At 42.1% G+C, this 19,519-nt stretch overlaps 1 protein-coding gene across 1 annotated transcript; it reads right to left on the reverse strand.

Moving 5' to 3' along the window:
* Nucleotides 1-17,222: 17,222 nt before the first annotated feature.
* LOC109761932 (uncharacterized) lies at nt 17,223-18,155 on the reverse strand. The gene has a single exon (XM_020320742.4). The coding sequence runs from the start codon at nt 17,866-17,868 to the stop codon at nt 17,425-17,427; it is 444 nt and encodes a 147-aa protein (XP_020176331.1). The 5' UTR covers nt 17,869-18,155; the 3' UTR covers nt 17,223-17,424.
* Between the last annotated feature and the right edge of the window lie 1,364 nt (nt 18,156-19,519).

Genomic DNA, 19,519 nt, shown 5'->3' on the forward strand with positions numbered 1-19,519 from the left:
CACTAATTGGTGCAGGCATCACTGGAACTGATTTCAGTGATGAGTTACTTTCCAATTCGAGAGAAGGTACAATTACCTCATCAAGTTCTACTTTCCTCCCACTCACTTCTTTCGAGAGAATCTCCTTCTCTAGAAAGGATCGACTCTTAGCAACAAAGATCTTGACTTCGGATCTGTGATAGAAGGTGTACCCAATAGTTTCTTTTGGGTATCCTATGAAGACGCACTTCTCTGATTTGGGTTTGGGCTTATTAGGCTGAAACTTTTTCACATAAGCATCGCAACCCAAAACTTTAAGAAACGACGGCTTAGGTTTCTTGCTAAACCACAATTCATACGGTGTCGTCTCAACGGATTTTTAGACAGTGCCCTATTTAACGTGAATGCAGCTGTCTCTAATGCATAACCCCAAAACGATAGTGGTAATTCGGTAAGAGACATCACAGATCGCACCATATCTAATAAAGTACGGTTACGACGTTCGGACACACCATTACGCTGTGGTGTTCCAGATGGCATGAGTTGAGAAACTATTCCACATTGTTTCAAATGAAGGCCAAAATCGTAACTCAAATATTCGCCTCCGCGATCAGATAGTAGAAACTTTATTTTCTTGTTACGATGATTCTCAACTTCACTCTAAAATTCTTTGAACTTTTCAAATGTTTTAGACTTGTGTTTCATTAAGTAGATATACCCATATCTTCTCAAATCATCTGTGAAGGTCAGAAAATAACAATACCCGCTGCGAGCCTTTACACTCATCGGACTGCATACATCGGTATGTATTATTTCCAATAAGTCAGTGGCTCGCTCCATTGTTCCGGAGAACGGAGTCTTAGTCATCTTGCCCATGAGGCATGGTCCGCAAGCATCAAGTGATTCCAAAAGCCCGCCAGCATGGAGTTTTTTTCATGCGCTTTACACCAATATGACCTAAACGGGAGTGCCACAAATAAGTTGCACTATCATTATTAACCTTGATCTTTTGGCTTCAGTATTATGAATATGTGTATCACTACAATCGAGATTCAATAAACCATTCACCTTGGGTGTATGACCATAGAAGGTTTTATTCATGTAAATAGAATAACGATTATTCTTTGACTTAAATGAATAACGTATTGCAATAAACATGATCCAATCATATTATGCTCAACGCAAACACCAAATAACATTTATTTTAGGTTCAACACTAATCCCGAAGGTAAAGGGAGTGTGCGATGGTGATCTTATCAACCTTGGAATCACTTCTAACACACATCGTCACCTTGCCCTCAGCTAGTCTCTATTCATTTTATAACTCCTGTTTCAAGTTACTAATCATAGCAACTGAACCAGTATCAAATACCCAGGGGCTACTATGAATACTAGTAAAGTACACATCAATAACATGTATATCATATATACTTTTGTTCACTTTGCCATCCTTCTTATCCGCCAAGTATTTGGGGCAGTTCCGCTTCCAGTACCATTTCCTTTGCAGTAGAAGCACTCAGTTTAGGCTTGGGGTCTAGATTTGGGTTTCTTCATGGGAGTCGCAACTTGCTTGTCATTCGTCTTGAAGTTCCCTTTCTTTCCCTTGCCCTTTTACTTGAAACTAGTGGTCTTGTCAACCATCAACACTTGATGCTTTTCTTGATTTCTACCTTCACCGATTTCAGCATCGCGAAGAGCTCGGGGAATCGTTTTCATCATCCCTTGCATATTATAGTTCATCACGAAGTTCTAGTAACTTGGTGATAGTGACTAGAGAACTTTGTCAATCACTATCTTATCTGGAAGATTAACTCCCACTTGATTCAAGCGATTGTAGTACTCAGACATTCTGAGCACATGCTCACTGGTTGAGCTATTCTCCTCCATCTTGTAGGCAAAAATACTTGTCAGAGGTCTCATACCTCTCGACTCGGGCATGAGTCTGAAATACCAATTTCAACTCTTGGAACATCACATATGCTCCATGGCATTTCAAAACATTTTTGAAGTCCCGATTCTACGCCGTAAAGCATGGTGCACTAAACTATCATGCAGTCATCATACCGAGTTTGTCAAACATTCATAACGTCTGCATTTGCTCCTGCAATAGTTCTGTCACCTAGAGGTGCATCAAGGACATAATTCTTCTGTACAGCAATGAGGATAATCCTCAGATCACGGACCTAGTCCGCATCATTGCTACTATCAACTTTCAACTTAGTTTTCTCTAGGAACATATCATAAGTAAAACGGGGAAGCTATACGCGAGATCTACAACATAAATATGCAAATACTATCAGGACTAAGTTCATGATAAATTAAAGTTCAATTAATCATATTACTTAAGAACTCCCACTTGGATAGACATCCCTCTAGTCATCTAAATGATCACGTGATCCATATCAACTAAACCATGTCCGGTCATCACGTGAGATGGAGTAGATTTCAATGGTGAACATCACTATGTTGATCATATCTACTATATGATTCACGTTCGACCTTTCGGTCTCAGTGTTCCGAGGCCATATCTCCATATGCTAGGCTCGTCAAGTTTAACCCAAGTATTTTGCATGTGCAAAACTGGCTTGCACCCGTTGTATGTGAACGTAGAGCTTATCACACCCTATCATCACGTGGTGTCTCAGCATGAAGAACTGTCGCAACGGTGCATACTCAGGGAGAACACTTATACCTTGAAATTTTAGTAAGGGATCATCTCATAATGCTACCGTCGTACTAAGCAAAATAAGATGCATAAAAGATAAACATCACATGCAATCAAAATATGTGACATGATATGGCCATCATCATCTTTGCCGTTGATCTCCATCTCCAAAGTACCGTCATGATCTCCATCGTCACCGGCATGACACCATGATCTCCATCATCTTGATCTTTATCAACGTGTCGTCACATGGTCGTCTCGCCAACTATTGCTTTTGCAACTGTTGCTATCGCATAGCGATAAAGTAAAGCAATTATATGGAGCTTGCATCTTATGCAATAAAGAGACAACCATAAGGCTCCTGCCAGTTGTCGATAACTTCAACAAAACATGATTATCTCATATAAAAATTTATATCTCATCATGTCTTGACCATATCACATCACAACATGCCCTGCAAAAACAAGTTAGACGCCCTCTACTTTGTTGTTGCAAGTTTTACGTGGCTGCTACGGGCTTCTAACAAGAACCATTCTTACCCACGCATCAAAACCACAACGATTTTTCGTCATGTGTGCCGTTTTAACCTTCAACAAGGACCGGGCGTAGTCAAACTCGATTCAAGTAAAGTTGGAGAAATAGACACCCACTAGCCACATGTGTGAAAAGCATGGTGGTAGAACCAGTCTCATGAACGCGGTCATGTAATGTCGGTCTGGGCCCTTCATCCAACAATACCGCCGAATCAAAGTATGACATGCTGGTAAGCAGTATGACTATTATCGCCCACAATTCTTTGTGTTCTACTCGTGCATAAAACATCTACGCATAGACCTAGCTCGGATGCCACTGTTGGGGAACGTAGTATTTCAAAAAATTTACCTACGATCACGCAAGATCTATCTAGGAGAAGCATAGCAACGAGCGGGGAGAGTGTGTCCACGTACCCTCATAGACCGAAAGCGGAAGCGTTAAGTAACGCGGTTGATGTAGTCGAACGTCTTCGCGATCCAACCGATCGAGTACCAAACGCATGGCACCTCCGCGATCTGCACACGTTCAGCTCGGTGACGTCCCTCGAACTCTAGATCTAGCTGAGGCCGAGGGAGAGTTTCGTGAGCACGACGGCGTGGTGATGGTGATGATGAATTTACCAGCGCAGGGCTTCGCCTAAGCACTACAAAGATATGACCGAGGTGTAAAACTGTGAAGAGGGCACCGCACACGGCTAAGAAATCAACTTGTGTCTTTGGGGTGCCCCCTGCCCCCGCATATAAAGGAGGGGAGGAGGCCGGCCAACAAGGGGCGCGCCAGGGAGAGGGGAGTCCTACTAGGACTCCAGTCCTAGTAGGATTCGGCCCCACCCTTTTTTTCCTTCTACCGGAGGGGGAAAAGGGGAAGGAGAGGGAGTAGGAGAAGGAAAGGGGGTGGCGCCCCCTTCCCAAGTCCAATTCGGCCTCCTCCCTTGTGGGGTGCGCACCAGCCCCTTGTGGGCTGGTTAGCCTCCCTCCTATGGCCCATAAGGCCCATATCTTTCCCCGGGGTGTTCCGGTAACCTCCCGGTACTTCGAAAAAATGCCCGAATCACTCGGAACCATTCCGATGTCCGAATGCAACCTTCCAATATATGAATCTTTACCTCTCGACCATTTCGAGACTCCTCGTCATGTCCGTGATCTCATCCGGGACTCCGAACAAACTTCAGTCATCAAATCACATAACTCATAATACAAATCGTCATCGAACGTTAAGCGTGCGCACCCTATGGGTTCGAGAACTATGTAGACATGACCGAGACACATCTCCGGTCAATAACCAATAGCGGAACCTAGATGCTCATATTGGCTCTGATACGTCTCCAACGTATCAATAATTTTTGATTGTTCCATGCTATTATATTATCTGTTTTGCGTGTTTAATGGGCTTTAATATACATTTTTATATTATTTTTGGGACTAACCTATTAACCGAAGGCCCAGTGCAAATTGCTGTTTTTTTGGCTATTGCAGTGTTTCGCAGAAAAGGAATATCAAACGGTGTCCAAACGGAATGAAACCTTCACGAGGATCGTTTTTGGAACAAACGCAATCCAGGAGACTTGGAGTGGACGTCAAGGAAGCCACGAGGTGGCCACGAGGTAGGAGGGGGCGCCGAGGGGGTAGGCGCAACCCCACCCTCGTGGGCCCCTAGCAGCTCCACTGACCTACTTCTTTTGCCTATATATACTCTTATACCCTGAAAACATCAGGGGGAGCCATGAAACACTTTTTCCACCGCCGGAACCTTCTGTACCCGTGAGATCCCATCTTGGGGCCTTTTCCGGCGCTCCACCGGAGGAGGAATCGATCACGGAGGGCTTCTACATCAACACCATAGCCTCTCCGATGATGTGTGAGTAGTTTACCACAGACCTTCGGGTCCATAGTTATTAGCTAGATGGCTTCTTCTCTCTCTTTGGATCTCAATACAAAGTTCTCCTCGATCTTCTTGGAGATCTATTCGATGTAATACTTTTTGCGATGTGTTTGTCGAGATCCGAAGAATTGTGGGTTGATGATCAAGATTATCTATGAACAAGATTTGATTCTTCTCTTAATTCTTATATGCATGATTTGATATCTTTGCAAGTCTCTTTGAATTATCAGTTTGGTTTGGCCTACTAGATTGATCTTTCTTGCAATAGGAGAAGTGCTTAGCTTTGGGTTCAATCTTGCGGTGTCCTTTCCCAGTGACAGTAGGGGCAGCAAGGCACGTATTGTATTGTTGCCATCGAGGATAAAAAGATGGGGTTTATATCATATTACTTGAGTTTATCCCTCTACATCTTGTCATCTTGCCTAATGCGTTACTCTGTTCTTATGAACTTAATACTCTAGATGCATGCTGGATAGCGGTCGATGTGTGGAGTAATAGTAGTAGATGCAGAATCGTTTCGGTCTACTTGTCACGGACGTGATGCCTATATACATGATCATGCCTAGATATTCTCATAACTATGCGCTTTTCTATCAATTGCTCGACAGTAATTTGTTCACCCACCGTAAAATATGCTATCTTGAAAGAAGCCACTAGTGAAACCTATGGCCCCCGGGTCTATTTTCCATCATATTAATCTTCCGTCAATTAGCTATTTCTATCGCTGTTTATTTTGCAATCTTTACTTTTCAATCTATACAACAAAAATACAAAAAATATTTATCTTATTATCTTTATCAGATCTCACTTTTGCAAGTGGTCGTGAAGGGATTGACAACCCCTTTATCGCATTGGTTGCAAGGTTCTTGATTGTTTGTGCAGGTACTAGGGATTTGCGTGTAGTCTCCTACTGGATTGATACCTTGGTTCTCAAAAACCAAGGGAAATACTTACGCTACTTTGCTGCATCACCCTTTCCTCTTCAAGGGAAAACCAACGCATGCTCAAGAGGTAGCAAGAAGGATTTCTGGCACCGTTGCCGGGGAGGTGTACACCAAGTCAAGTCAAGATTTGATCTCCCGACAACGAGCCATTTCTGGCGCCGTTGCCGGGGAGATCTACGCACAAGTCAAGACATACCAAGTACCCATCACAAACTCTTATCCCTCGCATTACATTATTTTCCATTTGCCTCTCGTTTTCCTCTCCCCCACTTCACCCTTGTCGTTTTATTCGCCCTTTTCCGTTCGCCTCTTTTTGCTTGCTTCTTGTTTGCTTGTGTGTTGGATTGATTGCTTGTCACGATGGCTCAAGACAATACTAAATTGTGTGACTTTTCCAATACCAACAACAATGATTTTATTAGCACCCCGATTGCTCCTATTACCGATGCTGAATCTTGTGAAATTAATGATGCTTCGTTGAATCTTGTCATGAAAGATCAATTCTCTGGCCTTCCTAGTGAAGATGCCGCTACTCATCTAAACAACTTTATTGATTTGTGTGATATGCAAAAGAAGAAAGATGTGGATAATGATATTGTCAAATTGAAGCTATTTCCGTTTTCGCTTAGAGATCGTGCTAAAACCTAGTTTTCTTCTTTGCCTAAAAATAGTATTGATTCATGCAATAAGTGCAAAGATGCTTTTATCTCTAAGTATTTTCCTCCCGCTACGATCATCTCTCTTAGAAACGATATTATGAATTTTAAGCAACTTGATCATGAGCATGTTGCACAAGCTTGGGAGAGGATGAAATTAATGATACGTAATTGCCCTACACATGGTTTGAATTTATGGATGATTATACAAAATTTTATGCAGGATTGAATTTTGCTTCTAGAAATCTTTTAGATTCGGCCGCGGGAGGCACTTTTATGGAAATCACTTTAGGAGAAGCTACTAAACTCCTAGATAATATCATGGTTAATTATTCTCAATGGCACACCGAAAGATCTACTAGTAAAAAGGTTCATGCGATTGAAGAGATTAATGTTTTGAGTGGAAAGATGGATGACCTTATGAAATTGTTTGCTAATAAGAGTGTTTCTTCTAATCCTAATGATATGCCTGTGTCCACTTTGATTGAGAATAATAATGAATCTATGGATGTGAATTTTGTTGGTAGGAACAATTCTGGTAACAACGCATATAGAGGAAACTTTAATTCTAGGCCGTTCCCTAGTAATTCCTCTAATAATTATGGTAATTCCTACAACAACTCTTATGGAAATTTTAATAAGATGCCCTCTGATTTTGAGACTAGTGTTAAAGAATTTATGATTTCGCAAAAGAATTTCAATGCTTTGCTTGAAGAAAAATGCCTAAGATTGATGAGTTGGCTAGGAACGTGCATATAATTTCTCTTGATGTTGATTCTTTGAAACTTGGATCTATTCCTCCTAAGCATGATATCAATGAGTCCCTCAAAGCCATGAGGATTTCCATCTATGAGTGCAAAGAAAGAACCGCTAGGATGCGTGCTAAAAAAGATTGCTTTATGAAAGCATGTTCTTCCAGTTTTTATGATAATAAGGATGAAGATCTAAAAGTGATTGATGTGTCCCCTATTAAATCTTTGTTTTCCAATATGAATCTTGATAATGATGGGACTGGAGATGAGTCAACTTTAGTTAGAAGGCGTCCCAATGATTCAGAATTTTTAGATCTTGATGCAAAAATTGGTAAAAGTGGGATTGAAGAGGTCAAAACTTTAGATAGCAATGAACCCACTATTTTGGATTTCAAGGAATTTAATTATGATAATTGTTCTTTGATAGATTGTATTTCCTTGTTGCAATCCGTGTTAAATTCTCCTCATGCTTATAGTCAAAATAAAGCTTTTACCAAACATATCGTTGATGCTTTAATGCAATCCTATGAAGAAAAACTTGAATTAGAAGTTTCTATCCCTAGAAAACTTTATGATGAGTGGGAAACTACTAATAAAATTAAGATTAAAGATCATGAATGCTATGCTTTGTGTGATTTGGGTGCTAGTGTTTCCACGATTCCAAAAACTTTGTGTGATGTGTTAGGGTTTCGTGAATTTCATGATTGTTCTTTAAATTTGCATCTTGCGGATTCCACCATTAAGAAACCCATGGGAAGGATTAATGATGTTCTTATTGTTGCAAATAGGAATTATGTGCCCGTAGATTTCATTGTTCTTGATATAGATTGCAATCCTACATGTCATATTATTCTTGGTAGACCTTTCCTTAGAACGATTGGTGCAATTATTGATATGAAAGAAGGAAATATTAGATTCTAATTTCCATTAAGGAAAGGCATGGAACACTTTCCTAGGAAGAAAATTAAATTACCTTATGAATCTATCATGAGAGCCACTTATGGATTGCATACCAAAGATGATAATACCTAGATCTATTCTCGTTTTTATGCCTAGCTAGGGGCGTTAAACGATAGCGCTTGTTGGGAGGCAACCCAATTTTATTTTTGTTCCTTGCTTTTTGTTCCTGTTTAGAAATAAATATTTCATCTAGCCTATGGTTAGATTTGTTTTTATGTTTTAATTAGTGTTTGTGCCAAGTAATACCTATAGGATCTTCTTGGATGATAATTATTTGATCTTGCTGAAAAAGTCAGAAACTTTCTGCTCACTAAAACAATTGTTAAAAATCACCAGAGAATGATAAAATACTGATTCAATTGAAGTAGATCAATAAACAAATTATCTATGTCTTCCTATTTTTGCAGAATGTTTTAGTTACAGAAGTTTGCGTTTGATATAGATTACTACAGACTGTTCTGTTTTTGACAGATTCTGTTTTTCGTGTGTTGTTTGCTTATTTTGATGAATCTATGGCTAGTATCGGGGGGGGGGGGGTATGAACCATAGAGAAGTTGGAATACAGTAGGTTTAACACCAATATAAATAAATAATAAGTTCATTACAGTACCTTAAAGTGGTGGTTTGTTTTATTTCGCTAACGGAGCTCATGAGATTTTCTGTTGAGTTTTGTGTTGTGAAGTTTTCAAGTTTTTGGGTAAAGATTTGATGGATTTTGGAAAAAGGAGTGGCAAGAGCCTAAGGTTGGGGATGCCCAAGGCACCCCAAGGTAAAATTCAAGGACAACCAAAAGCCTAAGCTTGGGGATGCCCCGGAAGGCATCCCCTCTTTCGTCTTCGTCTATCGGTAACTTTACTCGATGCTATATTTTTATTCACCACATGATATGTGCTTTGCTTGGAGCGTCTTGTATGATTTGAGTCTTTGATTTTTAGTTTACCACAATCATCCTTGTTGTACACACCTTTTGGGAGAGACACACATGAATCGGAATTTATTAGAATACTCTATGTGCTTCACTTATATCTTTTGAGCTAGATAATTTTGCTCTAGTACTTCACTTATACCTTTTTAGAGCATGGTGGTGGTTTTATTTTATAGAAATTATTGATCTCTCATGCTTCACTTATATTATTTTGAGATTCTTTTAGAACAGCATGGTAATTTGCTTTGGCTATAAAATTAGTCCTAATATGATAGGCATCCAAGATGGGTATAATAAAAACCTTCATATAGAGTGCATTAAATACTATGATAAATTTGATACTTGATAATTGTTTTAAGATATAAAGGTGGTAATGTTAGGGTCATGCTAGTTGGGTAATTATGAAATTGAGAAATACTTGTGTTAAGGTTGGCAAGTCTCGTAGCATGCACGTATGGTGAACGTTGTGTGACAAATTTGAAGCATGGGGTGTTCTTTGACTGCTTTCCTTATGAGTGGCAGTCGGGGACGAGCGATGGTCTTTTCCTACCAATCTATCCCCCTAGGGGCATGCGTAGTAGTACTTTGCTTCGAGGGCTAAGAAACTTTTGCAATAAGTATATGAGTTCTTTATGACTAATGTGAGTCCATGAATTATACGCACTCTTACCTTTCCGCAATTTGCTAGCCTCTACGGTACCGTGCATTGCCCTTTCTCACCTTGAGAGTTGGTGCAAACTTCGCCGGTGCATCCAAACCCCGTGATATGATACGCTCTATCACACATAAACCTCCTTATATCTTCCTCAAAACAGCCACCATACCTACCTATTATGGCATTTCCATAGCCATTCCGAGATATATTGCCATGCAACTTTCCACCGTTTCGTTTATTATGACATGCTCCATCATTGTCATATTGCTTTGCATGATCATGTAGTTGACATCGTATTTGTGGCAAAGCCACCTTTATAATTCTTTCATACATGTCACTCTTGATTCATTGCATATCCCGGTACACCACCGGAGGCATTCACATAGAGTCATATTTTGTTCTAAGTATTGAGTTGTAATTCTTGAGTTGTAAGTAAATAAAAGTGTGATGATTTTCATTATTAGAGCATTGTCCCATGTGAGGAAAGGATGATGGAGATTATGATTCCCCCACAAGTCGGGATGAGACTCCGGACGAAAAAAAGAGGCCAGAGATGCCCTAATAAAAAAAGGAAGAAAAAAAGAGGACAAAGAAGCCCAAACAAAAAAATGAGATAAAAAGAGAGAAGGGACAATGTTACTATCCTTTTTCCACACTTGTGCTTCAAAATAGCACCATGATCTTCATGATAGAGAGTTTCTTATTTTGTCACTTTCATATACTAGTGGGAATATTTCATTATAGAACTTGGCTTTTATATTCCAATGATGGGCTTCCTCAAAATGCCCTAGGTCTTCATGAGCAAGCAAGTTGGATGCACACCCACTTAGTTTCTTTTTGATGAGCTTTCATACACTTATAGCTCTAGTGCATCCATTGCATGGCAATCCCTACTTCTCGCATTGACATCAATTGATTGGCATCTCCATAGCCCGTTGATTAGCCGCGTCAATGTGAGACTTTCTCCTTTTTTTCTCACATAACCCCTATCATCATACTCTACTCCACCCATAGTGCTATATCGATGGCTTGCGCTCATGTATTGCATGAGGGTTGAAAAAGTTGAAGCGCGTTAAAAAGTATGAACCAATTGCTCGGCTTGTCGTCAGGGTTGTGCATGATGGAGCATTTTGTGTGACGGAAATGAAGCATGGCCAAACTATATGATTTTGTAGGGATAAGCTTTCCTTGGCTATGTTATTTTGATAAGACATAATTGCTTAGTTAGTATGCTTGAAGTATTACTATTTTTATGTCAATATTAAACTTTTGTCTTGAATCTTTTGGATCTAAACATTCATGCCGCAATAAAGATAATTACATTGAAAATTATGTTGGGTAGCATTCCACATCAAAAATTCTGTTTTTATCATTTACCTACTCGAGGACGAGCAGGAATTAAGCTTGGGGATGCTTGATACGTCTCCAACTTATCTATAATTTTTTATTGTTCCATGCTATTATATTATCTGTTTTGGATGTTTAATGGGCTTTAATACACCTTTTAATATTATTTTTGGGACTAACCTATTAACCGAAGGCCCAGTGCAAATTGCTGTTTTTTGCCTATTTCGGTATTTCGCAGAAAAGGAATATCAAACGGAGTCCAAACGGAATGAAACCTTCGCGAGGATCGATTTTGGAACAAACGCAATCCAGGAGACTTGGAGTGGACGTCAAGGAAGCCACGAGGTGGCCACGAGGTAGGAGGGCACGCCCAGGGGGGTAGGCGCGCCCCCACCCTCGTGGGCCCCTCGCAGCTCCACCGACCTACTTCTTTCGCCTATATATACTCTTATACCCTGAAAACATCAGGGGGAGCCACGGAACACTTTTTCCACCGCCGCAACCTTCTGTACCCGTGAGATCCCATCTTGGGGCCTTTTCCGGCGCTCCGCCGGAGGGGGAATCGATCACGGAGGGCTTCTACATCAACACCATAGCCTCTCCGATGATGTGTGAGTAGTTTACCACAGACCTTCGGGTCCATAGTTATTAGCTAGATGGCTTCTTCCCTCTCTATGGATCTCAATACAAAGTTCTCCTCGATCTTCTTGGAGATCTATTCGATGTAATACTTTTTGCGGTGTGTTTGTCGAGATCCGATGAATTGTGGGTTTATGATCAAGATTATCTATGAACAATATTTGATTCTTCTCTGAATTCTTATATGCATGATTTGATATCTTTGCAAGTCTCTTCGAATGATCAGTTTGGTTTGGCCTACTAGATTGATATTTCTTGCAATAGGAGAAGTGCTTAGCTTTGGGTTCAATCTTGCGGTGTCCTTTCCCAGTGACAGTAGGGGCAGCAAGGCACGTATTGTATTGTTGCAATCGAGGATAAAAAGATGGGGTTTATATCATATTGCTTGAGTTTATCCCTCTACATCATGTCATCTTGCCTAATGCGTTACTCTTTTCTTATGAACTTAATACTCTAGATGCATGCTGGATAGCGGTCGATGTGTGGAGTAATAGTAGTAGATGCAGAATCGTTTCGGTCTACTTGACACGGACGTGATGCCTATATACCTGATCATGCCTAGATATTCTCATAACTATGCGCTTTTCTATCAATTGCTCGACAGTAATTTGTTCACCCACCGTAAAATATGCTATCTTGAGAGAAGCCACTAGTGAAACCTATGGCCCCCGGGTCTATTTTCCATCATATTAATCTTCCGTCAATTAGCTATTTCTATCACTGTTTATTTTGCAATCTTTACTTTTCAATCTATACAACAAAAATACCAAAAATATTTATCTTATTATCTTTATCAGATCTCACTTTTGCAAGTGGCCGTGAAGGGATTGATAACCCCTTTATCGCGTTGGTTGCAAGGTTCTTGATTGGTTGTGCAGGTACTAGGGATTTGCGTGTAGTCTCCTACTGGATTGATACCTTGGTTCTCAAAAACTGAGGGAAATACTTACGCTACTTTGCTGCATCACCCTTTCCTCTTCAAGGGAAAAACAACGCATGCTCAAGAGGTAGCAGGCTCCTACATATTCTACGAAGATCTTTATCGGTCAAACCGCATAACAACATACGTTGTTCCCTTTGTCATCGGTATGTTACTTGCCCGAGATTCGATCATCGGTATCATCATACCTAGTTCAATCTCGTTACCGTCTAATCTCTTTATTCGTTCCGTAATGCATCATCCCGTGACTAACTCATTAGTCACATTGCTTGCAAGGCTTATAGTGATGTGCATTACCGAGAGGGCCCAGAGATACCTCTCCGATACACGGAGTGACAAATCCTAATCTCGACCTATGCCAACCCAACAAACACCTTCGGAGACATCTGTAGAGCATCTTTATAATCACTCAGTTACGTTGTGACGTTTGATAGCACACAAGGTGTTCCTCCGGTATTCGGGAGCTGCATAATCTCATAGTCTGAGGAACATGTATAAGTCATGAAGAAAGCAGTAGCAATGAAACTATAAGGATCATAATTCTAAGCTAACGAATGGGTCTTGTCTATCGCATCATTCTCTAATGATGTGATCCCATCCATCAAATGACAACACATGTCTATGGTCAGGAAACATAACCATCTTTGATTAACGAGCTAGTCAAGTAGAGGCATACTAGGGACACTTTGTTTTGTCTATGTATTCACACATGTACTAAGTTTCCGGTTAATACAATTATAGCATGAATAATAAACATTTATCATGATATAAGGAAATATAAATAACAACTTTATTATTGCCTCTATGGCATATTTCCTTCACTTTCAATAAGTAAGAGTGTCGGACCCAACGAGGAGCTAAAGATAGAACCAATATTCCCTCAAGTTCTATTGACCACCGATACAACTCTACGCATGCTTAACGTTCGCTTTACCTAGAACAAGTATGAAACTAGAAGTACTTTGTAGGTGTTATAGGATAGGTTTGCAAGATAATAAAGAGCACGTAAATAAAAACTAGGGGCCGTTTAGATAAAGAAACAATTATATTAGTTTTAGTAGAGAGCTTTTTGTCACTAGAAAGTTATTTGTCCCTAGGCAATCGATAACTAGACTGGTAATCATTATTGCAATTTTATATGAGGGAGAGGCATAAGCTAACATACTTTCTCTACTTGGATCACATGCACTTATGATTGAAACTCTAGCAAACATCTGTAACTGCTAAAGATCATTAAGGTAAAACCCAACCATAGCATTATAAGGTATCAAGTCCTCTTTACTCCCATACACAAACAACCTACTTACTCGGTTTTCTATCACTAACGCCACCCACCATAAGCAAATCATGAACATTTGCAAACCCTATAGCGGGGATCACTCACGCTTGCGCGACACGGAGAGCACCATAGGACAACACCAATAATAAAACATGCAACTCAAACCAATCATGATTATCAATCAACCAATAGGACAAAATAGATGTACTCAAACATCATAGGATAGCCATGCATCATTGGGAAAAAATATATAGCGTTGAGCACCATGTTTAAGTAGAAATTACAGCGGGGAGAAGGGGTGTTACATTGCTCCATAGAGGGGGAGAGAGTTGGTGATGACGGTGGCGAAGTTGTTGGTGTAGATCCCCGTCACGATGATGGCCCGACGGCGTTCCGGCGCCACAGGGGAGAGAGCCCCCTCATTCTTCTTCTTCCTTGACTTCCCTCCTAGATGGGAGAAGGGTTTCCCCTCTGGTCCATGGCCTCCATGGCGGCGGAGGGGCGGGAGCCCCTCCGGGATTAGATCTCTCTCTCTGTTTCCTTCTGTTTCTGGGCTCTCAGATTCTGGCCTTTCACCATTTCTTAATTTCCTGAATATCTGTAACTCCGATTGGGCTGAAATTTTAACACGATTTTTATTCGGATATTAGCTTTCTTGCGGCCGAAGAAGGGCACTAACCAGCTTATGGGTGGCCACAAGGGTCTAGGGCGCGCCCCTGCCTTGTGGCCCCCTCAGGCATCGTCTCGCATTGATTCCAATTCCAAAAAATCACATATATTCCAAAAAAACTTCGTAAGTTTTTATCGTGTTTGGACTTCATTTGATATAGATTTTCTGCGAAACAAAAAAACATGCAACAAACAGGAACTGGCACTGGGCACTGGATCAATATGTTAGTCCCAAAAATAATATAAAACATTGCCAAAAGTATATGAAAGTTGTAGAATATAGCCCTGAAGCAATCAAAAATTATAGATACGACGAAGACGTATCAGTACTACCTCCATCCTAGTTTATTGGTCCTCTCCGTATTTTGTGCCAAAATTTGATTATAGATTTAACTGACAAAATGTTAATGCATGTCACAAAATTTGTGACATGCATTTTGTGACATGCATTAACATTTTGTTAATTAAATTTATGGTAATTTTTTTGCATAAATACTAAGGGGACCAATAAACCTGGACGGGGGTAGTAACATACACATATCCCTAGACTATGTTACTACCTTCATAGTGGGTAGTAACATAAGTGTGGTGTCATGCAAAGATTTATTTATTAGATTATAGACTCATATTGTATTGGTATGTGTATTGTTAATCATAGTATGAGTAACTAGCTAACTTACTCAAACTATCTAGGTCCTCATTAACTCATTGTCACATAGGCAAATTTGCCGAGTTGGACTCGATGTTACTGCTGAAATTACTCCCACTTTGGCTAGTCTCATACTATGAGTAACATCACACGTAGTACGACAAGATGAGTCTACAAGCTAATAAATGAAGTGTTTCATGATACCACACATATGTTACTCCTCACTGTGAAGGTAGTAATATAGACTAGTAACATGTGCATGGTCTTTCTTTGCCTCAACTTCTGATAAATGATACTCCCTCCGTCCCATAATATAAGACGTTTTTGCCACTAGTGTAGTGTCAAAAGAATCTTACATTATGGAGAGAGCGAGTAGTAGTTAGTTATGCAGGAGATATGGAGTTGCTCTGAGGTCGTCATGTTGTTTTGTTTTGGGTTGCTTCCCGGGAGGCGTGTTTTCGCTGTGTTGTTTTTCTCTCTGGGCCGAGCATCACATGTCTCTCTGCTCCGGACACCATATTCACACATGTTGCGTTCGTGTCATCCGTTGTACCACCACATGTATTCACTCTTATCTTCTTCTATCAATGAAATGATACGTAACCTTTGCATATTCGAGAGAGAGAGAGAGAGAAAATGAGGAGATGGCACGACTGTCTGTAGGCCGCGCTCCGTAGTGAAATTCAGGCCTCACCGACATTTACACCATCGAGTAAAATTCACTCCAATTGCAACTTTCATCTGATCCTTGACTCCAAGCCAATTAAAATAGACCTCGACCGTGCAGACCCTCCTTTCATTTCTGGGTCCGCCACTATTGCCACCGTACAGGGCCTCTTTGATTTGCAGGATTTTAAAAGCGTAGGAATAGAAAAGGTATAGGATTGAAGTGTCACGGTCACTTGAATCCAATAAGAATAGCAACGAATGTTTGATCTCACAGGAAAAGCAAAGGAATTGTAAAAAAAAATATTGAAGTGGATGTTAGATTTTCTATGAAATGTAGTACAAAATATTTCAAAGAAAATATTCCTATGTGATTCAATCCTATGAATCAAAGGACAAATGTAGGAAAAATTTCAAAGGATTTCAATCCTTCAAAACTCCTATAGAATTCCTTTGAATCAAAGAAGCCCTAATCCGGCGGCTACGAAGGATGGATCTCGGGCGTCCATTGCTTTAGTCGTCCAAGGAATTTTTGTGCACGTTGTTTCCTGCACGCTCATTTTCTCTCCCCTGTATGACCGCCTTTTCTCGTGGACTACTCTCTTCTTCCTCTGCATACCACACATAGGTTCTGCACACGCAGTAATATTTTTTTCTCAACCTCGTCCACAACTGCTCCATGGTAGAGCGTTGGTCATGCTCGTAGTCTTCTCTTACCCTTACCCACACGCAGGTGTAAACGTCAAGGCTACACGAGCAACATACTGTTGTACCAACGACCACATCAACTCACACGAGAAACGACATTTTCTTTTCTTTTTGTGCAGACTACTCCAAGTTGTGGTCATGTGGTGGTTTTTCTCCACTGATGACGATGGAGAGCAAATGCGAGGTCAACTCTTTTGGTTGAAGGCGTCACTGGCTGTAGTTGCCCGCTGCGTCGCCTTTCTTGATCTGGCCGCCCACTAAAGTGCAAAGCTGCCGTCCGAATATACGGATCAGACGAACAAAACATCCGAAACACTCTCGGCTAGCCCACCTAAATGCCAACCAGTCCCTACCAGGCTACCACTTCAACGATATTACGCGAAAACATCCCCGGATTATTTTATCTTCACAAACATAGATCCAAAAAGGACTGCAGCTTGAGTAAATTATTTACTAGTATAGCTTCCAAATGCAACGCACGACCACGTCTTCGTCTTGGGAACCCCGGCCAAGACCGGCAGGATAGCGTGGCTCCGTCGTCGCTATCGCCGGGACGAGACGGGAGACGGTGACGGCCTACGCGCGCACGGCGCCGGCGTGTATTGACCGGAGCTTGTCGCCGTTGACCCGTGCCCACTCCTTGCCGTCAGCCGAGTTCCCCGCCAACACCACGCCGCGTCGCCCGATACCGTCCATGGGCACCGCGGCCGCGCGCAATGCCCGTCGCCCGGTGACCGTCGGCGATGAAGACGACACGGAGAGCCCGGCTCGCTCGGCGGTGTGGTGCGCCTCGAAGTCGAGCTCCGCGGCGTCGCCCCCGCACAACGCGGCGCCCGCGACGACGAAGGGAGCCGGCCCGATGACGATCTTGTCCGCCGCGTTGCGCCCGTTGTGCCATATGGAGAAGCAGTAGGTCGCCGAGCAGAGCATCGCGGCGACGGCCACGGTCAGGAGGTCCCCGTGCGCGCACCACCTCCTGCCGGCGCCGGCGCGGCCGCTCGGCGAGCTGGCGCCCGGCATGGCCGACCACGGGACGGAGAGAGGGAAGAACCGGGGAGAGAAGCTACTAGGAGGAGAGGAAAGGGAAGGCGCGCTCGGTGATGCGCGTGCGCAGATGACTTTTCGTGGATATGGTCGTATGGGTATGTGTGTGGTGCAGTGAACTGAGCAAAGGACAGAAGGTCTTAATCACGTCGCGTAAGCTTCAAAAAATGGAGGGGTGTGTTAGGAAGAGGAACATGCTCAACAACTTTTACATGTAGGATTATGACGTGTCATTATGGTGTTTGTTCAAGAAGACACTTGTTTAGGTTATTATTAGGTAGATAATTCATTGTCAGTATGTGAGCATCTCCTAACATTGTCAGGAAATATATTTTTTGAGTTATCTCCATGTTGTTATAGTACAAACTACAGATTTATAACAGGAGATGCATCAGATTATTTCCTCGCACAAAAAAAAAAAGATAATTCTCTTAAGTCAAGTCATTTCCTTTCTCACAAGGAAAGTCTTCCCTCCTCCCGTCCGCGTCGCCGCCGGTCCACCTCATCTCCGATGGCCTTTGGGCCATGGACGTGCAGATGACCTCGGCCCCTCGCCAGCGGGAGGGACCCGTTTTTATTTTTGTTAGGTTCAACGTCTTTGTTGGGGTTGTGTGGCGGCGGCGATGTACCTCGGTAGGAATAATTTCTCCCACATTGTATCCTCGTCCTGATGGTGCGTTTAGCTTCATTGGAGGGCATGTGGAGGTGTGTTTCCGTTTGATCTCACGAGATTCGATCGGTGTTGGTCTTCGATGGATTTGTTTGGATCCAGTCTTCGTTCGTCTTTATTTGGGTGTTTACAGGCTTGATCCGTTCAATCTATGATTTTCTTCATTGGTGATGGTTGCTCCTCTGGTGCGCTGATCCTATGGGGTCTTAGCATGATGACTTTTCGACCGTCCACTACAACAAGATTTGCTCACCTTCGATGAGGGAGGGGCGATAACGAGAGCGCGCCCAGTGCTTGTAGTTGTCGCTAGGTGGTGCACGGACCTATTTGTTATTTTTATTATCTTCGGTGTTTCTTGTACCGTCATGATTGAGATTGAATATATTGGAAGTTTTCTGGTAAAAACTGAAATAAAAATGAGATGCACCAGATTATAGCGGACCACGGATATACAAAATCATTAGGTAATAGAAAATGAACCAATGAAATTTACTTCCACGGCATCATGCTGAATCCTAGAGCTGAATTGGAATAGGTCGGTTTTGGCGTGCTATATTGTCGGATTCGGGGTTCCGCAGACCGTTGAGAGGTTCGAACTCTGGGGTGCATGCGAAGAACTCTCTCTCCCCAGTCTGCCTGCTCAACGATCCCACGGCCTAGCTCGACGAACCCAAAGAACAAGGGACACAGGGATTTATCCTGGTTCGGGCCGCCTTGCGGTGTAATACCCTACTCCGGCTTTGTGGTGGATTGCCTCGAGGGGCTGAGGATGAACTAGTACAGCGGTGGAACAACCTTAGGAGGTGAGGTGTTCCTGAGCTCGATGAGCTGGTGGATCGGTCAGGGTGGAATGGATCCGTTCTCCCTTCGGTCCCTCTCTACGGTGGTGGCTAAGTCCTATTTATAGTGGCCTTGGTCCTCTTCCCAAATGTAGGCGGGAAGGGATCCCACAACGGC

Source organism: Aegilops tauschii, chromosome 1 (assembly GCF_002575655.3).
Source record: "Aegilops tauschii subsp. strangulata cultivar AL8/78 chromosome 1, Aet v6.0, whole genome shotgun sequence".
NCBI lineage: Eukaryota > Viridiplantae > Streptophyta > Magnoliopsida > Poales > Poaceae > Aegilops > Aegilops tauschii.